The 21,903-nt window shown below is 30.8% G+C and overlaps 1 protein-coding gene across 1 annotated transcript in view; it reads left to right on the forward strand.

Annotated features, from left to right (window-relative positions):
• The window catches only part of LOC142317409 (serine-protein kinase ATM-like), a 61,376-nt gene extending 45,541 nt beyond the window's left edge, over positions 1–15,835 (forward strand). The window contains exons 6-7 of the mRNA XM_075353960.1: positions 9,259–9,440; positions 15,698–15,835. Of these exons, the coding sequence (XP_075210075.1) occupies positions 9,259–9,357 (99 nt within the window). The 3' untranslated portion in view covers positions 9,358–9,440; positions 15,698–15,835. The remainder of the gene's footprint in view (positions 1–9,258; positions 9,441–15,697) is intronic.
• The last annotated feature ends 6,068 nt before the right edge of the window (positions 15,836–21,903 follow it).

A 21,903-nucleotide genomic window follows, 5' to 3' on the forward strand; every position in this document is an offset into this window, starting at 1 on the left:
ACATTAATTTTCTCGGAATTAAATTGATTGTAAATTTTGTTATTAAATTAACACATTTATTAGTTATTTAACAAGCTATTGTATTACAAACCAAAAAAACTTGTTTTTCAGTACCAAATTTTGTGTTTTACATCAGATATCTTAAAAACTACAGGATTTGCAGGTGTAGGACCTGTTTTATCATATCTTATCTCCCAGCACAAATTACATAAGAAACTACCAAATTTACTTTTCATTTTGGATCCCAAAAATTACAATAGGGCTTCTTTTTATTAGAAAAGCTGAAATCCAGGTAAAACCTTTCGCTAACCGTAACTTGAAAATAAAGTGTTTTCAGACTTACGTTAATATGAACGTTTTTCATTATTTTCACCAGCAGAACATGTCCTGAAAGTTTCTCTGTTTCTTTGTGGGACACCTTGAGTGTGTTATATTATATATATAATCAAACTTGATCCAAGTAGAGAAATTAAAAAGTAAATAAGATACCTTATTTTTTCATAACTTTACAATAGTGTTTTCATGGCAAGCCACATCTTCAGTTATAATTTTAACTTTTCATTTCAGTTAATTTTCATTTTTTAATTTTTATATCAGACTACATATTAAACTCTTAAGACATTTGAAATATATATAAAAATTTTTTGATAATTTATGTAATTTCATTTTTTATCAAATTAAAATTGCAAATTAAGAATTAAAATAAAAAAAAAAAAAAATGAAAAAATGATATGTACTTATAAGGGTTGCAGAAGATGGCAGCACTAATTCAGCTAAAAATAATGATATTTTTGATATTAAACTAAACAAAAAATATCCTTAGGAAAAATGACAATTTCTCCTTTGTTCTCCCCCTGTCTGCCATTTTGTTATTTTTATATAAAAATTTATATCTCAAGTTCGGATAGACGAATCACATTAATATTTGGTAAACATCCTGGTAATAAATTTTTTAAATTAGCAAAAATCAGGAATTAAATACCTTTGCAAATTACAAAATGGCAGCGATGTTTATTTTTCAATCCGTTATATCTCTGTCAATATTAGTTTTATCAAAATTTGTGTTGTTTGTTAAAATATTAAGCCTTTTAGTTTAAATAAAATGACATTTTGTTTTTTTAAATCGGTTAACAAATAGCCGAGTTATGACAGAAAATTGATATAATAATTTTGTGTCTGTTTTCATGTCCACTTTACGTTCAATTCGATTAAATATTAATTGTTTTTATTTATTGTTAATTTTAGTATTGTAAATTAATATTAAGTTAAGTAATAATTTTCTCACAATGAGATAAAATATTAAATAATAATAAAACAATTGATATTAATTTTTCACTTTGAATAATTTTACACAGGCCATTGCTCTGGCCTGTCCGATGACCTGACTTAACCCTTTTGACTTCTTGACTTGTGGGGCCATTTGAAACATATTACTATTTATTCAATTCAACATTGAGGATCTTCAACATAGGATTCAAAATGAATTTCAAGAAATTAGGAATATTCCTGGAATTTTTGAACAGTTAAGACAATCTCTCAGAAAAATACTGGGGTCTTATGTAATTTCTAGTGGTGGACGCTTTGAACATCTCATAACTTTTAACAGTTGATAACCATTTAAGTACACCTAATGTTCTACAATAATTAACGTAAGATTTTCACAGGTAGTTGTTTTATTTTTTCAATTATTAGGTCTATTATTTTGAAAAAAATTATTATTTAATTTGATACTAATTTACAATACTAGAATTAACAATAAATAAATAAAATTAATATTTAATCAAATTGAAAGTAAAGTGGACATGAAAATAGAACATAATTACAACATTAATCTTCTGTCTTAACTCGGCTATTTGGTAACCGATTTAAAAAAATAAAATTCATTTTGTTCAAAGTAAAAGGCTTAACATTTTAGCAAATAACATAAATTTTGATTAAACTAATATTTACGAAGATATAATGGATTGAAAAATAAACATGGCCACCATTTTGTAATTTGCGAAAGTATTTAATTCTTGATTTTTTGCTAATTTTAAAACTTTATTACCAAGACGCTTACCAAGTATTAATGTGATTCATCTATCCACACCTGAGATATAAATCTCCATATAAAAATATCAAAATGGCAGACAGAAGAAGAACGAAGGAGAAATTGCCATTTTTCATAAGTATATTTTTTGTTTAGTTTTACAAGTAGAATCTGAAAAAGTATAGCCAGCTCACTGTTTTAGAAGCACTATATATCTTTCTCTTATAATAAAACGAATTAGGTAGATTTCATAAGAAACTACCTATTGTGTAATTGGTACCATGATTTGACTTCCAGAAAATTTTGACATATCTTCACATTTCACTTCCCTCAGATCCCAAAAACACCGTCAGCTTAAAAGTTTATGTATACATATATACGAGGGTAAGTCAATTATTATCCGCAATGTAGTTATAAATTTTATTACAATACAAATAGGAAACTTACATGTATATCATTTTTCAACATAGTCCCCTTGCATTTCAACGCACTTGGTCCATCATTGCACAGGCTTCCTGATGCCCTCATAAAAGAAGGTTTTCGGTTGAGCTGCGAGCCAGGAATGCACCGCTTCTTTCACTGTTTCGTTCGAGGTAAATCGACAGGCCCTTAATGCCTCTTTTAGTGGACCAAACATCTGGTAGTCAGAAGGGGCAAGATCAGGACTATATGGAGGATGAGCCAGTACTTCAAAGTTGAGTTTCTGGAGTGTTTCAGCAATGTGGGCAGCAGTATGTGGACGGGCATTGTCATGCAACAACACAACACCTTTCGAGAGCAGTCCTCAGCATTTGCTTCGAATTGCAGGCTTCAACTTGGCAGTAAGCATCTCACTGTAACTTGCACTGTTTATTGTCATACCCCTTTCCTCATAATGTTCCAGTACTGGGCCTTGTGAGTCCCAAAAAACCGTAAGCATCAGTTTTCCTGTAGATGGTTGGGTCTTGAACTTTTTTTGCAGGGCGAATTTGGATATTTACATTACATACTCTGCCATTGACTCTCTGGCTCGTAATGGTGGATCCATGTTTTGTCATCAGTGATGATTCTGTCTAAGAAGATGTCCCTTTCATTACCATAGCGATCCAAATGTTTTTGGCAGATGTCCAAGCGCGTTTGTTTATGCACTGTGTGAGTTGTTTTGGGACCCACCTTGCACAGACTTTATGAAACCCAAGTCAGTTGTGGATAATTTTGTAGGCAGAACCATGACTAGTATGCAGACAATGTGCCATATCATCAATAGTTATTCGTCTGTCTAAGGAAACCATGTCACGTACACGCTCAATGTTTTCCTCATTTGTGGCAGTAAACGGTCGTCTGGCTCTTTCGTCGTGCGTAACACTTGTGTGACCATTTTTGAAATTTTCAATCCATTCGTAGACACTCTGTTGCAGCAACACACTGTTCTCTTACTCTACCAAAAGTTTTCAATGAATTTCAGCCCCTGATACTTTTTCTGACCACAAAAAAATGGATCACTGATCGTTGCTCTTCTTTGGTGCAAACAGAAAACAGAGCAGTCATGGTTAACGGCAGGGCAGCGATAATGGAACTAACCTAGCAGCATCAAACCTGCACAGACATAACAACAATTAAACCATGCATGCGTCATATATGCAACACAACAGTATTATCAACATAAACAAAAATGTAACTAAATTGCAGATAATAATTGACTTACCCTCGTGTATATATATATATATATACATATATACATATACATATACATATTTCACTTTCTTGTGGACATGGTAACTGCCATAATTTTGCACCAGTCACTTTCAAATTGTTCCTTAAAAATAACTCATCCCAAAATCTCGGTCAAGTTTGTTAACGGCCAAAATCGGATCAAGGGGTTGGAAATGGGGCTTTTTCAAAAAAACAAAATATCACTATAACAAAAAGCCATTCCTCCCTTAATAGGCACAGTATTGAATCAGTTTATATTAAATCCTCTAAATATTACCTAAAACTTTTGTCTGAAACAATTTTTGATATGACCAACCTTACAGCAAGGGATGACCAAAATATTGTTTGAATTGTAAGAAGATGGGGCTTGCATGCTAAACATGTGAAGCTTTTTTTCACATGCAACCATTGTTATATTGAGTAAATTTGAAGTTTTTCTTAACTTTAAGGTGGAAATCTTTTTTATCCCCTATTTAGCACCGGTGAAATCTATCTCTGCCTTCCAGTGTGTCGAAAGGGATCTTTTTTATTTATTATTTGTTTAGAAATGCTTTACTGCGATATCTTACTCATTACTTATGAAAGTGAAGCATATTAGTAGCCCATTGTAATAATCTATATTTCCTGCATTATGTGAGATTAATTGAATATTTACATGAGAATATTTAGTAAAATTTAAAAAAAATTATTTCAGTAAAAGTTAAAAAAAAAGTAGTTTATGTACAAATACTAATTTTGATTTCTGAAATAAGAACGTTTACTTAAAAATAGCTGAAAATAAAATTTAAATTAGCAGTTTTTGTAATTGTGGACCATGTACGAGGTGTTCAAAAAGTAACGAGAATTTTTGTTTATTGGATAGAATTTTATTTATTCGTCTACATTGATGTTATTCTCTTCAAAATAGTACCCATTAGATATTATACACTTATGCCTTATGCCAGTGCTTTTTCCAGTCCCTGAAACACTTCTGGAATTCGATCTTTGGAATAGTGTTTAGCTCTTTCAGCTCACTTTTAATCTCATCTATGCTTGTAAAACAACGGCCCTTTACGGTTCTCTTTATTTTTGGGAATAGGTAAAAGTCACGCAGGGCCATGTCTGGTGATTATAGCGGCTGGGGAATCATTACAGTGTTGTTTTTGGCTAAAAATTGATGAACAAGCAATGAAGTGTAAGCAGGTGCATTACCATGGTGTAAAAGCTATGAATTATTTTGCCACAAATCCGGGTGTTTTTTTTAAGTGCACAAACAGCGTTGAACTTGTAGGTAATACTCCTTATTGATTGTTTGATCTTGTGACAAGAATTCATGATGCACTATGCCATTAAAATCGAAGAACATGGTGAGCATAACCTTCATATTTAACCATTCTTGTCAAGCTTTTTTTGGTCTTTGTGATCCAGAATGCTTTTACTGGGATGATTGAGCCTTAGTTTCGACATCATATTTGTTAAAGCATGTTTCATCACCTGTTATGATACACTTCAGTAGTTCTGCATCATTGTTGACTTCATTTAGCGACTCCTGAGGAACTTTCATTCGCCGCTGTTTGTGTTCAAAATTCAACAATTTTGGAACAAATTTTGCTGTCATACATTTCATACCCAAAACATCTGAAAAGATTTCACAGCATGATCCAATTGATATCCCAACATCATCAGTGATTTCTCTGATTGTGATATGGTGATCATTCATAATCATTTCTTTCAGTTTTTCCATGTTTTCATCGGTTGTTGATGTGCTGGGGCGCTCATTATCTTCAACGTCTTCACAGCCTTCATACCACTCGTAAACCCTTGCTTTACTCATAGTAGACTCACCAAAAGCAATATTTAACATTTTTAAAACATTGCTACATTTTATTCTATTCTTATAGCAAAATTTAATACAAATTCTCTGATCCATTATTTATACAAATAAAAAATTGCTGATTATACCAAAACACATGTTATCCTTTTGACAGCGGACAACAGACTAAACGTCCAATATGGCTAAAATTGTACAAATACTTTTCAGACATGTTTATTTATACAACAACGAAAAAATCCCGAGGATAGGACTAATATAACCTGCAAAATTTCAAAATTCTTTTTACTGTTTGAACATACCTGGTATATGTTGTACTACATAGGCTTTCCCTGAGTAATAGTCCTCCAGAAGGGATGGGTTTTATCAAATATTTTTGATAAAATATATTGATAGTTGAATTAAAACTGTCTTTGTCTAGCAGGTCTTGTAAAGTCAGATTGGCTGTTCATATCTTAAGTGAATGTAAAAAAACAAACTAACCGATAGTAATGACCTGAATGTAATAATGGATGTGTTCCATTATTACATTCTAATAGTAGTAGAGGCTGATATCTATTATAACTTTCTTACAAATCTTCCTTCTTGCATTAAGAAGATTAGTTTGGGCTATCTTCCTGAGATCCTCTAGGTTGGAATGGTGAACTTTCCTTTCAGCATTACTTAGAGTAATTCATAATAAAAAATTACACTCTTTAATCTTAAGGTGAGTTCCCCTTTTAGCACTGCTATGACCACCGATGTGTAGAGAAGAAAGATATTTTTCACCAGATTATAGACAACTTTTTTCAGTAACAGTTTTTTGTTTTTCTCCATTTATTGTTATTGATATGGAAGAGAGCTTTTCAGTGCCTTAGTTTTAATTTCTGATTTTACCCTATTAATTGCATTCTCTAATCTATCTTGTGCAGATGTAACTTGTCTTTTTGATAAAAAGTAATGATTCGTATAGTTTAAATAAATTTTAATTTGCAAGTGGTTAAAAGAGCAAAATATTAAAGACAAAAAGCATTAATTTGCCTAAAATCAAAAATCATATTAATATTATGATATGAAAACTAAAAATTGTTATAAAATTAAGTGTTATAAAATCGGTATAAATATTAAATTATGATTGATTTAAAAAAATGAAAATGTAATGATAAGCATATATTATAAACAAGTATTATTTTATTTTATTTTCAATGAAATGGATCAATAACAGTCAAACTGAATAGAGTCCGAAGAACCTGAGTCTTTGAACCTTTGAATCCTACCTAGTTCAGAGTATTTGGTATAGTAGTTTGTAAAAAAAAAATTATTACTATTGCTCAAGAGTCAGTGACCAAACTTCTGACATATATACCACATGACCATGGCACACATCTTGAAATTATGTAATGAAGAACCAAGTAATAAAGGATTTATGCCTATTAATCTACCATGCAGTATGTGCCAGTAGAAAGAATGGAAAGTCAAGAATGGCAGTGGGAAGCCTTCTGTCATATAAGCAACAATAACTGAAGAAAAATATAAGAAACTGTATCTGAGAAAAGTAGAAAAGTAGTTCACATTTTTATAGAAATTAAATTTCCTTATCGATTTTATTAAAATTATACTTAAGAAAAAAATTCATGAAATTTTCTTCGAGGAAAGTTGTGACTTATGATTTTGAAATGCTGGTAGACTTTGTGTTGGGCTGAGGCTAAACTCACAGGTTAACATGGTCAGCCTGTCAACCTGTGAATTTCATTTAACAGAAAAACCGTTCAGGAGGAGTGTCTTAATAGGCAGTCAGACTGTCTTTTATTTTATGTAGAGGATTCTTAGAATTAATAATATCCTGATTAACAGTAATATTTTAATGAAATCATTAACAAATTTTAAATAATGTATCATTTTATTTTAGTTGTATGACAAATTAGATTTTCTAAATATTTTCAAATAAAATAATGCTGAGTTCGCAAACTACTGATGATCATCCTAAAAGAAATTCCACGCATTAAAACAAAATAGTTTTTTGAAGAAAGGTTTACCTCCCAAATGAAAATGAATGTGGTGAAAGGAATGATTAAATTGGTAAATCAGTTTATTTTGTTAATCTTTCTGTATTTAATTATTTTGAGTTTGTCTTTTTTAATAAAAAAATATGATGAAATGAAGCTGTTTTTAGATAACTGAGTAAAAATTCCTTAAATTTTTAAAAATAAAGCGAAACATAGATTTTAACCATTTTCAAGGTTCCGTAACCCTTTCAGTGATGAATGAGTAGTATAATTTTAAGTTATCAGTTCAATTCTCTTTGGACAGTTATCAGTTCAATTCTCTTTTTTATATAAATAAGTGAGCTAAGTTTTATCACGTTACAAACCCAAAATATAGTATGAGGATGGAAAATGACATCTTTTATGTGAAAAAAATTAAGATTGATATTAATTACAAATTTATCAATTTCAGGTATTTTTTATGTGATTTTTTAAATTTGGTAAGTTATTGTTAGACTGTAAGTAAAAGAGATAATCTACTAAATTTCATTCATAATTTGTTAGGGTAGTTAAAGAACTTTATATTTGTCGTAACTGTTGTACTATTGTTGTTAATACAAGACTGTGGTTAAAAATGTTAAGATTAGCAGTCATGCTAATGTCCTTTGTCAGTGGGACTGAATTCTGGTTTTCAATATTTTTTTTTGTCTTCAGTTATTTGACTGGTTTGATGATTCCCTATCTATGATTCCCATGATTCCATGATTCCCTATCTAGTGTCAGTTTTCAATATTTAACTACCTGTAAATAAATCCTGACGATTAAATTTTGTTTTGTATGTAATCACTGATTATTATTATTAATGTTGTGGATGTGATTACCTTGATTATTATCTGTTTATTACTGACGTTTATTATTATTGTTTACTGTTGTCATTATTGTTATTATTCTGAGTATTATTGTGAGTTGTTTATTATTATTATTATTATTATTACTATTGTCATCATTATAATTATTATTATTGATTTGTCTTGTTTATTTATGTTCTTACATTAATGAATTGAAATTATATAAACATTTTCAATTGTCAGTCTCTCAATATCCTAATCGAGCCACTACACAATAATATTTATATGGAAGTATTTTTTTAAAAGTTTTTCAACAGCAATATGTGAAATCAAAATGAATAGTGGGTTTTGAAAGATTGATGTACTAATTGAAAACTTGGTTGGTTGAGAGAAAATAGAATGGAAAGATTTTAATTTGAGAAATTCATTAGAGTATAAAATTCAAACAGACTATGTTTGATTATGAATGGATAAGATAAAAGTAGCAAAAAGTGAATAAAATTAGACAAGTGTATCAAAAGCTTGATGGCTAAAAAAATAATTTGTTTGCGGCAAGTTTTTACCTGCTGTGCATACTTCATGTGGTTGTTTTAATTTGGTTTATTATGCTATAGTTGAATTTCTAAGATCTTTTAAGTTAGAGTGAAAACATTCATCATAATAAAATTACTTTATTATTAATTTATAAAGACAAAAGAAGATACTTAGTGGGGTAGGTCAGTTAGTACAGATTTATTAATTTTCATGGAAGTTTTTTTAATTTATTACTATAATTTATTCTACAAGATAGTAGCTTTTATATAAAATGTTAAATTTTTAAATTGGGTTATAAGTGTGTGTACATTGTGTATCATGTAAAACTAAAAAGATTTTTAAACTGGTAGCCATATTAATCTATTAATTTCTTTTTTAAAGGTTTATACAAATTTTAATATATGTCCAGGAGTGTTTGATGTCACAGTCCCAGCAATGAATGATTCAGTACTGTTGTCAGCTCCTAATGCTAAGAGATGACGTATTGAAGCAAGTTTTCAAGCACTCTTAGAACAACTGGTTGAATTATCTAATGGCAAGGAACCACTGGTTATGTGGCCATGGTAAAATGAGATTTTGATTTTAATCATACTTTTAAATTTTAAGTGAATAAAGTAAGTTGAATTTTCTTGAAAAATATTTAATCTGAATAATTCTGTTGAAAAATTTTAAATTTACATTATTATGGGAAGTAATGAACAAAATCTCATACGTTTTTTGTTCAAAACAGTTTTTTCAAGTTGTAGATCTTTTTATTCTACAGAGATTGATTAATTTACTGGATTTATTTAATTTTGTTTTTAAAGTAAATTTTCAGTACAAAGTAGAGCATGAATGGTATATGGTCCCAATAGAGCCTTTATTTAACTAGTCCCCCACTACTTAATTTTGTCTAAATGATTTGCATCAGTCCAAATCTTGTTTAAAAAATATAAGGAGATAATTTTGTCAGTTAAAATTAAAATTGTAAATAAAATGAGGTCAGTGATGATTGATTAGTTTGACATTTAAAAGAAAAGGTTTCTGTTGCATTTTACATCTTTCATTGTCTTAATGTACTAATCAGGTCAAACTTGATCTTGAGGTGCTTTGATCATGTGTGTGTATATATATATTAAATTTTATTAACATAAACCACCTAGTAGAGATTATCAAGATACGACGTATTTTATCTCAATTTTATCATGAAAGTACTTTAGTGGAATTTTGTATCTTCAGTCACGATTGAATAATAAACTGAATAATTAAACTGCATATTAAAAAGACACTAAAAATGTTAAAAATTAAAAATACTGAAATAAACCAAGCACAAGATCTATTGTTTGTTACATTAGTGCAATATTATAGTGAAAATTGTGTACTAATTTATTATGTGAGTGTTGCTATTGGTTGCTGTTTTTATAATACTGTCTTCCTCAAACACTCCCCTAATGGTTTATCAAATTGAAATTTTTGTTTTTATTTACGTATGTAATATTTTTTAATATATTTACTCTTTTGTCATCTTTATTAAATTTCTAATATTTCTAAATTTGTGTAATATCAGAAATAGAATGTTTAATTCTTTACTAAATGGTTTGGCATATTAGATAAACCTAATTTATTACTTTTGTAATTTGTATAACGTTCAAGGAATTTTGTTTGAAAGGATCTATTTGTCTTTCCTATGGGTTGTGCGACATCCCATTGTGACCTTTAATCAATTTTAAACCTTCCCTCTGTTATATCATATCCAAAATAATAGATAAAATTCTTAGGAATAAAATTAATTTACCTAATGCATTTAATGTAAAAAAATGATTACAAGTTAATAAATAAATTAAACAGCTTAAATTTAAATAAAGAAACTAGAATGGTTTGTTTCATTCATAATGAAACTAAATGGTTAGTTATGATATAACTAACATGTATCCTAGTATACCTATAGACCATACTATAAAAATAATAAAAAATAATTTAAAAAGTAACCCAAGAAGATGCAAAATTTATTAATGGTATCGTCACTATTATAAGAAATATATATCAACAAAACTATTTTGAATTATAACAAATATTATACAAATAAAAAATCTTAACCTGTGTGGGATTTCCACTATCAGCTATTATGTTAGATATATATTTACAGGATTTTGAGAGTAAATTAATACGTATCACTTGTACACATAAAGTTTTAATTTACGTACTCATTATCATCTATAGTATTATATAAAGAGGAAAAGGAGTTTTTTTGTTTGTTTGGGATAAACAAAAAAACCACTTGATCAATTGCAAGCAAATTTTTACCCATGTTTCTTGGTTCAATTGAGAAGGTTTTTATGTATATTTCACCTTAAAAAAAGATATGTATGTAATAGTGGTGATTTGCCGGTGGAATCACAAACTTTATTGAATTGAAATAATGAACTGTGAACTGTGAGTCTCTATCACTCTTTGAGCTGGGTTCGAACTGAATGGTTCTAATATTGCAAAAGTAATAGAATTAAATTTACGTTAAATAAAATAATCTTAGGTGCTAGCCAAAAGTTTGGGGAATTTTACCATAAAAATAAAATAGCTTACCATAACTTATAATTTCCACTGTCTCCTTCAAAGTAATCCCCGTTGGCATTGATACAGTGATCCCAGTGTTTTTCCCATGATTCCATGTTTCCCTGGAAGTCTGCAGGTGTAAGTGTTCGAAGCACGTTCTATGTTTCTTCCTGAAGCTCCTCAGTTGTGTTAAAACAATGGCCTTTCAACTGAAATTTTATTTTTGAAAAGAGAAAAAAAGTCGCACAGGGCAAGGTCAGGCGAATAGGGTGGGTGGGGAATCACTACCGTCTTTTTGGAAGCCAAGAAATTCCGAATAGCTAGCGATGTGTTGTCATGGTGCAAAACCCAGCTTTGTTACCCCACAGTTCTGAATGTCTGCGCCTAATGCTGTCACGTAACCACTTCAAAACTTCACAATTACAATACATTGACAGTATGACCAAGAGGAACAAATTCCTTATGGATAATGTCTTTGATGTCGAAAAAACAATCATCATGGACTTCATGTTGCTGTGAACTTGGCGTGCTTTTTTTGGCCGCGGTGAACTTGGCGACCAGGTGTTTCAGGTGAACTTGGGGGACTTCCATAGTTTTAGTGTCATACCCGTACACCCATGTCTCATCACCGGTTATGATGTTGGAGATGAAGTTAGGGTCATCTCTTGCTGAATTTTTCAGTTCACTACAGACAGCTACGTGATTTGTTTCTGGTCGCTGTTCAACAGTCTCGGTACGAATTTTGTAGCAATGCATCACATGTTCAGATTGTCCGACAAGATGCGTTGCACAGACCCATATGACATTTGTACAATTGCACAAACATCATGGATTGTTTGTCTACGATCTGCAACAATAGCCTCTTGCACTTTCACGATGTTTTCCGGTGTTGCGCTTGTTGATGGTCTTCGTGAACGCTTATCGTCATCGACTGTCGTTTGTCCATCTTTAAATCGTTTGTACCACAAAAAGTTTTACTTTTACTCATAGCATTGTCACCAAATGCTTCCACAAGCATGCGATGGGTTTCTGCACCAGTTTTTTAAGCATGAAGGAAAATTTGATACAGGTTCTTTGCTCTTTAAAATCTGCCATTTAGATCTTTGCCAAAGCAGTAAAACACAGCATTACACAACCGCACGAAAGCCAACAATGCAGCCTCTCATTGTCATAGCTGTTGGAACACTGATTCACAAAGAGTATTGTTAGCCACGTCTAGCGGCAGCAGGTTGTACCAGCAATGGTTCATGCGCAAAATTCAAGTTCCTGAACTTTTGGGTAGCACGTCGTGTATTTATATATATAAATGAATGTTTGTTCGTCCCATATGCATTCCTATGCCATTCATCCAATTGCGATGAAACTTTGGTGAGTTGTTGTGGACATGCCTGCAAAGATTTCTGAATTAATTTGAACCCGCTAGGTGGTGCTGGGGGTCCAGATATTTTGAAAGATTGTATTTATGGTCTGATGTGGCTCTTATTCAGCATATATGTTAGTTATGTGAAAATATTTTTGCAAAAAATGGATCTGCTAGGATTGAGATATTTCAAAAAAATTTATTTATTGTCTGATTTGGCTCATTCAGAATACATATTAGTTGCGTGAAAAAAAATATATTTTTGCAAAAAATGGACCCGCCAGGTGGCATTGGGATTGAGATATTTAAAAAAATTGTATTTATGGTTCAATTTGGTTCATATTCAGAATATATTACTTACATGGAAAAAAATACCTCTGAAAAAATGGACCTGTTAGATTGTTCTGGTGTTGAGGTGATTGGAAAAATTTGCATTTATGGTCTGATTTGGTTCATTTTCAGAATATATATGAGGGTTATTTTTTTTTCAAGGTCTGATCGGTCACAAAATTAAAACCACAGTGAAAATAAAAAATTTTTTATTTGTAACAAGTACTTACATAGTTGCGCTATTTTTCTACACAGTCGCCATTCCGATTTAGACATTTGTCGTAGCGTGGTACCAACTTTCCAATACCCTCGTTGTAGAATGGAGCCGCCTGTGTTTTCAGCCATGTTTCTGCGCTGGTCTGCAGCTCGATGTCTGTGTCAAAATGTTGTCCTCCTAGCCAGCGTTTCATGTGAGGAAAGAGGTGAAAATCGGATGGAGCCAAGTCCGGGCTGTATGGTGAGAGATCAAACACTTCCCAACGAAATCACTGCAGGAGCTTCTTTGTTACAGTTGCAGAGTGTGGCCGAGCATTGTCATGGAGAAAGATAATGCCTGATGACAACAATAATCTCCGCTTATTCTGAATTGCCCTTCGTAGACGTTGAAGAATCATGCAGTATGAGGCTGCAGTGATGGTCGTTCTATGTTCCATGAATTCCAACATAACTCCATTCCGGTCCCAGAACACAGTAGCCATACAATTTCTGTTGGAGAAGGTTCGCTTGAACTTCTTTGGTTTACTGGGAGAATGAGAATGCATCCGCTGTTTGGATTGTTCTTTTGTTTATTCAGTTTCGAAATGGACCCATGTCTCGTCCCCTGTGACAATTTTGTTCAAAAAATCTTCTCCTTCATTGTGGTAGTGCTGGAGAAACTTTAGGGAGGCTTCCATTCTCATTGTTTTGTGATGATCGGACAGCATCTTGGGAACCCATCTCGCACATAGTTTGCAGAACTGAAGTCTTTCACACACAATGGTGTAGAGAGCTGACCTTGAAATTTCAGGAAACGAATCACTCAATACAGAAATTGTGAACCGACGATTTTCTCGAATTGCCTCATCCACTTGCCCAATGAGATCATTGGTTGACACTAGCTTCCTTCCCTGGCCTGCATCATGAACATCTGTATGTCCTGCTTTAAAGTTCCTGCACCATTATCGTACTTTGCTGTCACTCATTGAAGTTTCACCGTACACATTACTTATTCGTCGATGAATTTCAGCTGCATTACACCCCTCAGCCTGAAGTAATCGAATTACCGCACGCACTTCACGCTTGGCAGGAGATGCTATTGTTGTAGACATGTTTACGTGCTAGCTGCGTGTTCAGAACTAAATGAAGTGATGCGGCGTGATTGAAGGCCATATTAGAGACGCTGCGCAACACATATGCGCAAAGGTTCAACCGATTTTTGCGCAGGTTTTTATTTCATGACCAATCAGACCTTGAAAAAAAATAACCCTCGTATTAGTTGAAAAGAAAAATGTTTGCATAAACTATACCTTCTAGGTGTTGCTGGTGTTGAGATATTTACGAAACAAAGAAATATACAAATAGACTTTCTTCTTCTATATATATATAAGGCAGTGTTTGTATGTGTGCTGTAGACTAAAAAACTATTGGAATAATTTATGCGTGGGGAAAAAGGAAAAGGGGAAAGAGGAGAAAGGGAAAGGGGACTTATTGGGAAAGGGAAATGGGAAATAGGAAACAGGGAATCAGGGAAGTATAGAAACAGGAAAATAGAGAAAATGTGCATATTATTATGATCTTAGGATTTTAGTCAATTCTTAAGAATTTTTTGACTACTATTTATTTTAAACTTTTGTCTGATTTTAAAAATGAATGAAAAAATTTTTTTTTACTGAAAAGTTACTTTTATTTCAGTTTAAAAATTTTTAAACTGAAAAAACTGAAATAAAATAAAATTTTTTAAATGTTTAGAAAAAAAGAAGAAAAAAGATAAAGTAATTTATATGTATATTAATGGCTACTATACTTAAGAATTTGGTAATGGGACAACCACTGAGAGTTTTTTGAACTAATAAAAAATGTTTAAAATAATTTTAGGCAAACTTAAAAAATAGTTAATAAATTGTTCAGTTAACTCTAAAAATTTATTTTAAATGCATTACAATACATTTATGTAGAAATGGATTTTAAGTTTTTGATAGTATTAGATGTTATAACAAGGGAAGGTATAATATAGTAATTGTGCCAAAAATCACTTTTCAACTTTTTCCTTTTTGTTTAACTCAAGGAGTTAATGAAATGTAGGGGGAAAAACAGTAGTAATTCTGTTGTATATATTTTTGTTAGCACCCACTTTTGTTAATAATACAGGAACTGGAACAAAAATTTTTCATGGAAGTTTAGTGATTCTAAAATCCTTGTGGAGAGTGTATAGGATCTTTTTATGATAAAAAAGAATTATAAATTGTATTTTAAACTGACAAGATTTTAAATTGTATTTTCTTACTATTTAATTTATTAACATTCAGGAAATTTCTTCTATCATGATAGTCATAAAGTCACAAAATCATCTTTTGAATACTGAGCACTTTTTATTATTATTTTTGTTTCCTTTCAATGTTCCAGGTTGGCTATATTAACTGAACTTCTTAATGCACATCCTGATATTATGAATGAGAAGCATTATCTAAATTTACTACAGTTTTTATTAGAACAGATGATGTCACAGAAGGCTTCTTCAGTTATCTTGGACCATTGTTGTAGGTAAGCTGTGAAGTTGTTAAATTGTGGTGAGGGTATAAGTTCTTATTTAAAAAAAAGAACTTGGTAAGTCTTGGATAAGATTTTAAAGTGACTTTAAAATCTAAAGTCTATTCAAAATTCTAAATTTAAAAAAATACCGCATCAATATGTTTTGATACTGCTGCAGGAAGCTTTTGTCAGTGTAAACTACTTAAACTTCCCTATTTAAAAAAAATGGGATTGTATGGAACTGAAGTACTATTTTAGGTATTTTTACTTTAGTTCAAGCAGTTGTTTATCTAACAGAAATTAAACCTACTCTGTACTTGACTTTCTCAGTTTTCTGTGAAGTGACACAATAAAAAAAGTATAGATGAACACAAATTGTGCACAGCTTCTTGCATTGCTTCTTTAAAAAGGCGTTTTGGCAATGATAGGTTACTGTAAAACTAAATTAAAATACATAAAATTAAATATACGTGTTTTTTCTGTTATACTGCACATGTGTGTAATGAACTTGCCAAAATGATTTATTACTGGAGCCTAAATATGTGTATTTGGTTTTGTAGAAAAATCAGTTCAGAGGGTTTCTTTATATGTAAATAATAATTCAACATATATAAATAAAATCAAATAAGCACATGACCCTATTCACATTTGGTTTTTCTTTGAATTTTTTTTATAAAACAATACCAAGAAATTTACTCCCATATACATATCTTACTTTCAGTGATTTTAAGTGCCCATTTAGATGCAGGATAGGGTTTGGGGTTTATATAAGAAAAAAAAAAATAAATATGACTACTGTGTGTATTGCTTCCACTGGTTTTGTGCTTAATTGTGATATTTATGTTGGGGTTTTAAATTGCAAAGGTACTACTCTCTAGGTTATTTTTTGCATCTGATTATTTTTGTGTTTCCCAAAAAAATTATTCTGTATTGAATTTTCTGTGGGAAGGGAAGCATTCTGTGTAGTTGCACAGAATAAATATATGAAGAATATCATGATATCTGTAGGTAAAAATATATCATGACGAATAAAAGAGGTGTTTCATAAATTTTCAAAATCAAAAATTTCAAAAAAGGGTGAGATGATATTTTAATATCTTGCTTGCAAATGAATCTATTAGATCTATTTCTTGTTGACCCAGCATTAGTTAAGAGATAAAGGTGGTTTACTAAATGTAATAAATTTTAGTTTAACATGTAGTTTGTGGCTACTATTAACAATAATATATATAATATATTAACAATAATTATAACATTGTAACAAGAATGGTACTGATGTAGCTGACCAACTCTGTAGTTATTATTCTTTTCAGAAAAAGACTATAAAATGATGGAAAAGATTATTTTTCATTGATATGTTTTCAGTAGCTATGCAGTACTTAAAGAGATAACCAACAGAATAATGTTTTTAGTTGATTTTACAATGGCTCTGGTTCCAGACTGAATCATGACCAAGGCCTCCTTCCGTCAACAGTAGTATGGACTGCTTGTTATTTTACAGTTTACATTCCACAAAAAGAAAGTAATAGATGTTACTGTAAATTATACTCTGATAAAGGATTGAAGGAAACTAAAAAAAAGGAAAAGAATTCAGATTCTTGTACCAGGAATGTGAATTCAGTTTCTTTCCTGTGTTTCATTGATTATCACTCTTTTTGTGACATGATTTTTTTTAATAATTATTATGAAGTGAGTTTATCAACAGCAACAGCAGTTGATAAAAATAATAAAATGGAGTAGTTTTAAAGATTGATACACATTGGATAGATATGGATGAGGTTAGAAGGTACAGGAAGATATTAGACAGACTGATATCAAAATGTAGCAGTTGATAGCAGCAAAATATGTTTCATATAAGAACTGAAATTAATAGAAAGTGCGAAATTACAAAGAGAGATGGGTGGAGGACAAGGTCTGCAGTGAAGAATGTAATTACAGTTAACATATATCTAGCTTGAGAAAGGCATCTAAACTTACTTGGGGAGAAAAAAGAAGTGAGTGATGATTTAGAGGAGACTGTATTACAGTATGCATTTTACAGAGCGTTGAATGTCTTTAAAAATAATAACCTATAGGAATTGGTGATATACTTTCTGAATTATATGCTATCTGAAGGAGAACTGAATAGATTATACACTGTCGTATAGAAAACTTGAGACTTTAGATGTGGTTTCAATTTCAATAAAAGCATTATTTATATTGTCCAAAAGAAAAGAAGGGATAAAAGAAAAATTATTTATAATTTTTACAAGAATTGTAAAGTTATAAGAGTAGGAATTGAGGAAAGGAAAGCTGCACTTAAGTAAGGTGAGTGAAGAATGTAGAATGCCTCCTTTACTTTTTAATATGTATAAAATATTTGTGTATTTCTGTTTTAATATATATTTGTAGGTTAATGAAATATGAATATTTTTATATGTCTGTTAATTGGATATAGCAGTAGACTAATTATTAGGAAAAAGTTGAGAGCAGAGTACATCTCCAGGAACAAAAAAATAAAAACATTTTTCAAAGATATTGTTATTTTGTGTGAAATTAGTATAGAGTTAAAAATAATCAATCACTTGATTGGTAGGGAAGAGATTCAATTTGAAAGTAACTCAGATAAAACAAAGCTAATGAAATATGACATAAAGAAGGATAATGAAGAGTTAAATATTAAGGTAGGGAACAATGTACATTGCAGAATCTAGACTGCTGTTACAAGTGGTGTACAAAATAAAGAAAATGCCAAAAGCAGCACCCTTACACATGCCAAGAGAGCTTTTATAAAGAAATAATGATCTGGTATCATGTATAGGTTTAGAAATTTTTTAATTTCTAAATCATACATATTCATAGTAAATATTAATGAATATAGTAAAAATTATTTATTAGTTTAGAAATTTTCACAACAGCAGTAATGCATGGACAGAAGGGAAGCCAGGAAAACAAAGAAATGTGAAGCCATTGAAATGTAAATGTTGATTAGATGGATTGAAAGAATAAGGATTGAAGAGGTTTTAAGACATATTGTGAAGAGAATTATTTCTGGAATAATCTTGTAAAAATGGATGAGGTTGGTTGGCTGTGTTTTCAGAATTTCTGGGCCAGAAAATAAGGTTCTAGAAGGATGCATAAAAGATAAAATGATAAAGGAAGATTGAGATTAAAGTTTTCAAAATAAGTTATTGAGTTTTTAGGATGTAATGGGTGTATAAAAAATAGGAGATATGCTTAAAATGGAGAGGAATGAAGAAGTACGTGAAACCAGTCAGGTGATTGATGACAAACACAAAAACTTAGTAAGATTGCTTATTGTATAGTTTTTAATTTTATAAGCTTTAAGCAGTATCTTGTCTAAGTATTCTTCAAATTGATAAATTGCTGAGGGTATAAATTAATCCTTTAATAAATTTCCTACACGTATGATATTTTTCTTTTAAAATATCATTGACAATTCTTATGTTTACTAGGTTAAGTAAATAGAGTAAAAATTATAAAATAACAAAGCAATAAATAAACAGTATGAAAGAATCATTCATATTGTCTCCCTTTTTTCATTAGCTCCAGAATTGCTTAAAATCTAATGTAATTTATTAAGCATAGCTTTGATTGTTGGTATGTAATTTTTTTGTTTCTCCTAATCATTACTTCCTGTGATTTACAGTTGTAGCTTCGATTATATGTGAAGCCTGTTGTAGTTTTTATCATATATGAAAACATATATTCATATTTATTTACCCATAAAGGCAAATATGTGAAAGATTACTTATACTAATTTTACTTTGAAGTTACACTATATTATTTCAGAGAAGGTTAAACATGAACTCTAGGTTAAGTAGACATAGAAACAATGAGCAAAAAAAAGGGGCAGATAACTTATTTATCTATACATTCAAAGTCTGCAGTTTATTTTACAATTATCTTTTATACTTAATTGTTAGATTTTATGTAATTAGGTAAAATTGTATTATTAGTCTATGAGCCAGTTAAATAATTAGTACTATCTAGGATGGTAAAGGGTTATAATGGTTTTCTGGTACAGTTATATATTCAGATGTTTGTGCAGATACTTATTTAAATTTTATTATCTGAGTGTAAGTAGTTATATGAAAAAAAATGTAATTTTTTTTTTATTGCTATAAGTTTTTTGAAGATAAAATATAACAATTATAGCCAAAGTTACAATCTATCAATTGATTAGTTTTTGTTTTATACTATTATCTGTAATTCAAGAATGTCCATGATAGCAGTATGTAAGTCCTATAGTACATTTATTTTTAGTTAGCAAAAAAGTTTATCTCATCAAAAAATTTGTTTCCTCCATATTTAATTTGAAGCGATCAACTTTATAAACAAGTACTTAGAAAACGACCTATATATTTTTATAAATATGTTTATTTTAAATATTTTGTTCTTTACAACAAATTTTTTTTTAAACGTACTCTTACTTTGTAACAGATTTAAGTTTTCTAGATGCAAAATCAGGGCATTCCATTTATTACAGACCCCTGCATGATTGAAACATTTGAGATTGCAGGCAGAAAATTTAATGGAGGTTTATTAAGTCCCTTATATATATATAAAACTTGATTTATATATGTTTGATTTATATATTTATGTTGATTTAATATATATACACATGCATTCTAGCTGGCCTGTCTAGCCAGAACCTGGACCCTTGGGGCTCAGGTCAGCCCAGGTGAATCCTGGAGCCAATTCAGGAGCTACTTGAGGTCTCCAGGGGCCAAGGGGCCTATCCCATGGCCGCAGAGCTTGCCATTCCAAATTTTCCTGGGGGACCGGTGTCACCATTCCCCTACCCAGAGGGCTCCACTCCTTGGACCCTTGCACTGTATGTTACTCTCATGGTTGTGAGAATAATACTGATAAATAATAATTATAGTATTCAGGCTAAAAATGGATAAAATTATGTTTGAGCTGTTATGAAGTACTTTGATTTAAAAGGTTTAACCCTGACATAAAAAATTGTTTAGTTTCCACTTTAAAGAGTTCTTCCCCTTTATTTTCGATGATAAAAAAGTGGGCTGCTGAATTTAAGTGGGGTTGTACATTGATTCAAGATGATGAACGCTTGGGTTATCCAAAAACTACTGTGATCAATGTAATATTAAATGATTGCCAACTGAAGATATGCAAGCTTGTTAACATTGCAAACATTTCTGTGGGGGTGTTCATTACATTTTACTCTATGTTTTGGGTATGAAAAAGCTTTTTGCTCAGTAGGTGCTGCATTTATTAAAAATCAACCAAAAACCCATGTAACTAAAAGCTTATCAAGGGTGAAGACTTATTTAAACAGGATTTGTTGAATTTCTTCAATGTTTCTTATCACTATACACTAAAAACCAAACAGCAGATAGGAGCAGGTGAAAGTGCCAAAAGAAAGCAAAAATGGTTCTGTATCTGCTGGAAATATTATTGCTTTGGTTTTTTAGGATTCTTGTGGTGCGATGCTTACATTACAAGAATGGTACTACCTGGAAAAAGGCAGGACCATCACCAGGAAGTATTATAATTGATTACTGGACCAATTGAAGGGTGCTATTCAGGCTAAATGTTCATATCTGGCCAAAAAGAAAGTGCTTTTTCACCATGATAATGCGTCTGAATACATGTCTTGGTAGTTTGTTGCTGCAAAGCTCCATGACCTTTTCTTAGAAGAGCTTCATCATGTTAAGGCTCCTGTCGATTACTTCATATTCCCAAACATGAAGAATTGGCTCATGGGATGAAGGTTCTTTTTAGATGATGAGATCAAAGCTGAAACTGTTTATTTTGCAGAGTTGGACAAATTGCATTATTCTGAGGTTATTAATAAATTAGAAAATCATTGATTTAAATGTATTGAATTGCAAGATTCAATACAAGAATAATCCATACTCTAGATTGAAAGAATTTTTGGATGTATGTTTTTCTCTATATTGAAGAATAAAAAGTGATAAATTTATGAAAAATCTTATGTTTCTGTGAGAACTTTCCAAATGTCAATCATAAGTAAGATTAACTTCAGAATCAAATTGAAAGTGCTTCTGCACACGAAGTGTTTCATTTGTGTAACTTATAACTGCCCTGCC

The sequence above is a fragment of the Lycorma delicatula genome, chromosome 1 (assembly GCF_047948215.1).
Source record: "Lycorma delicatula isolate Av1 chromosome 1, ASM4794821v1, whole genome shotgun sequence".
NCBI classification, from domain to species: Eukaryota; Metazoa; Arthropoda; class Insecta; order Hemiptera; family Fulgoridae; genus Lycorma; species Lycorma delicatula.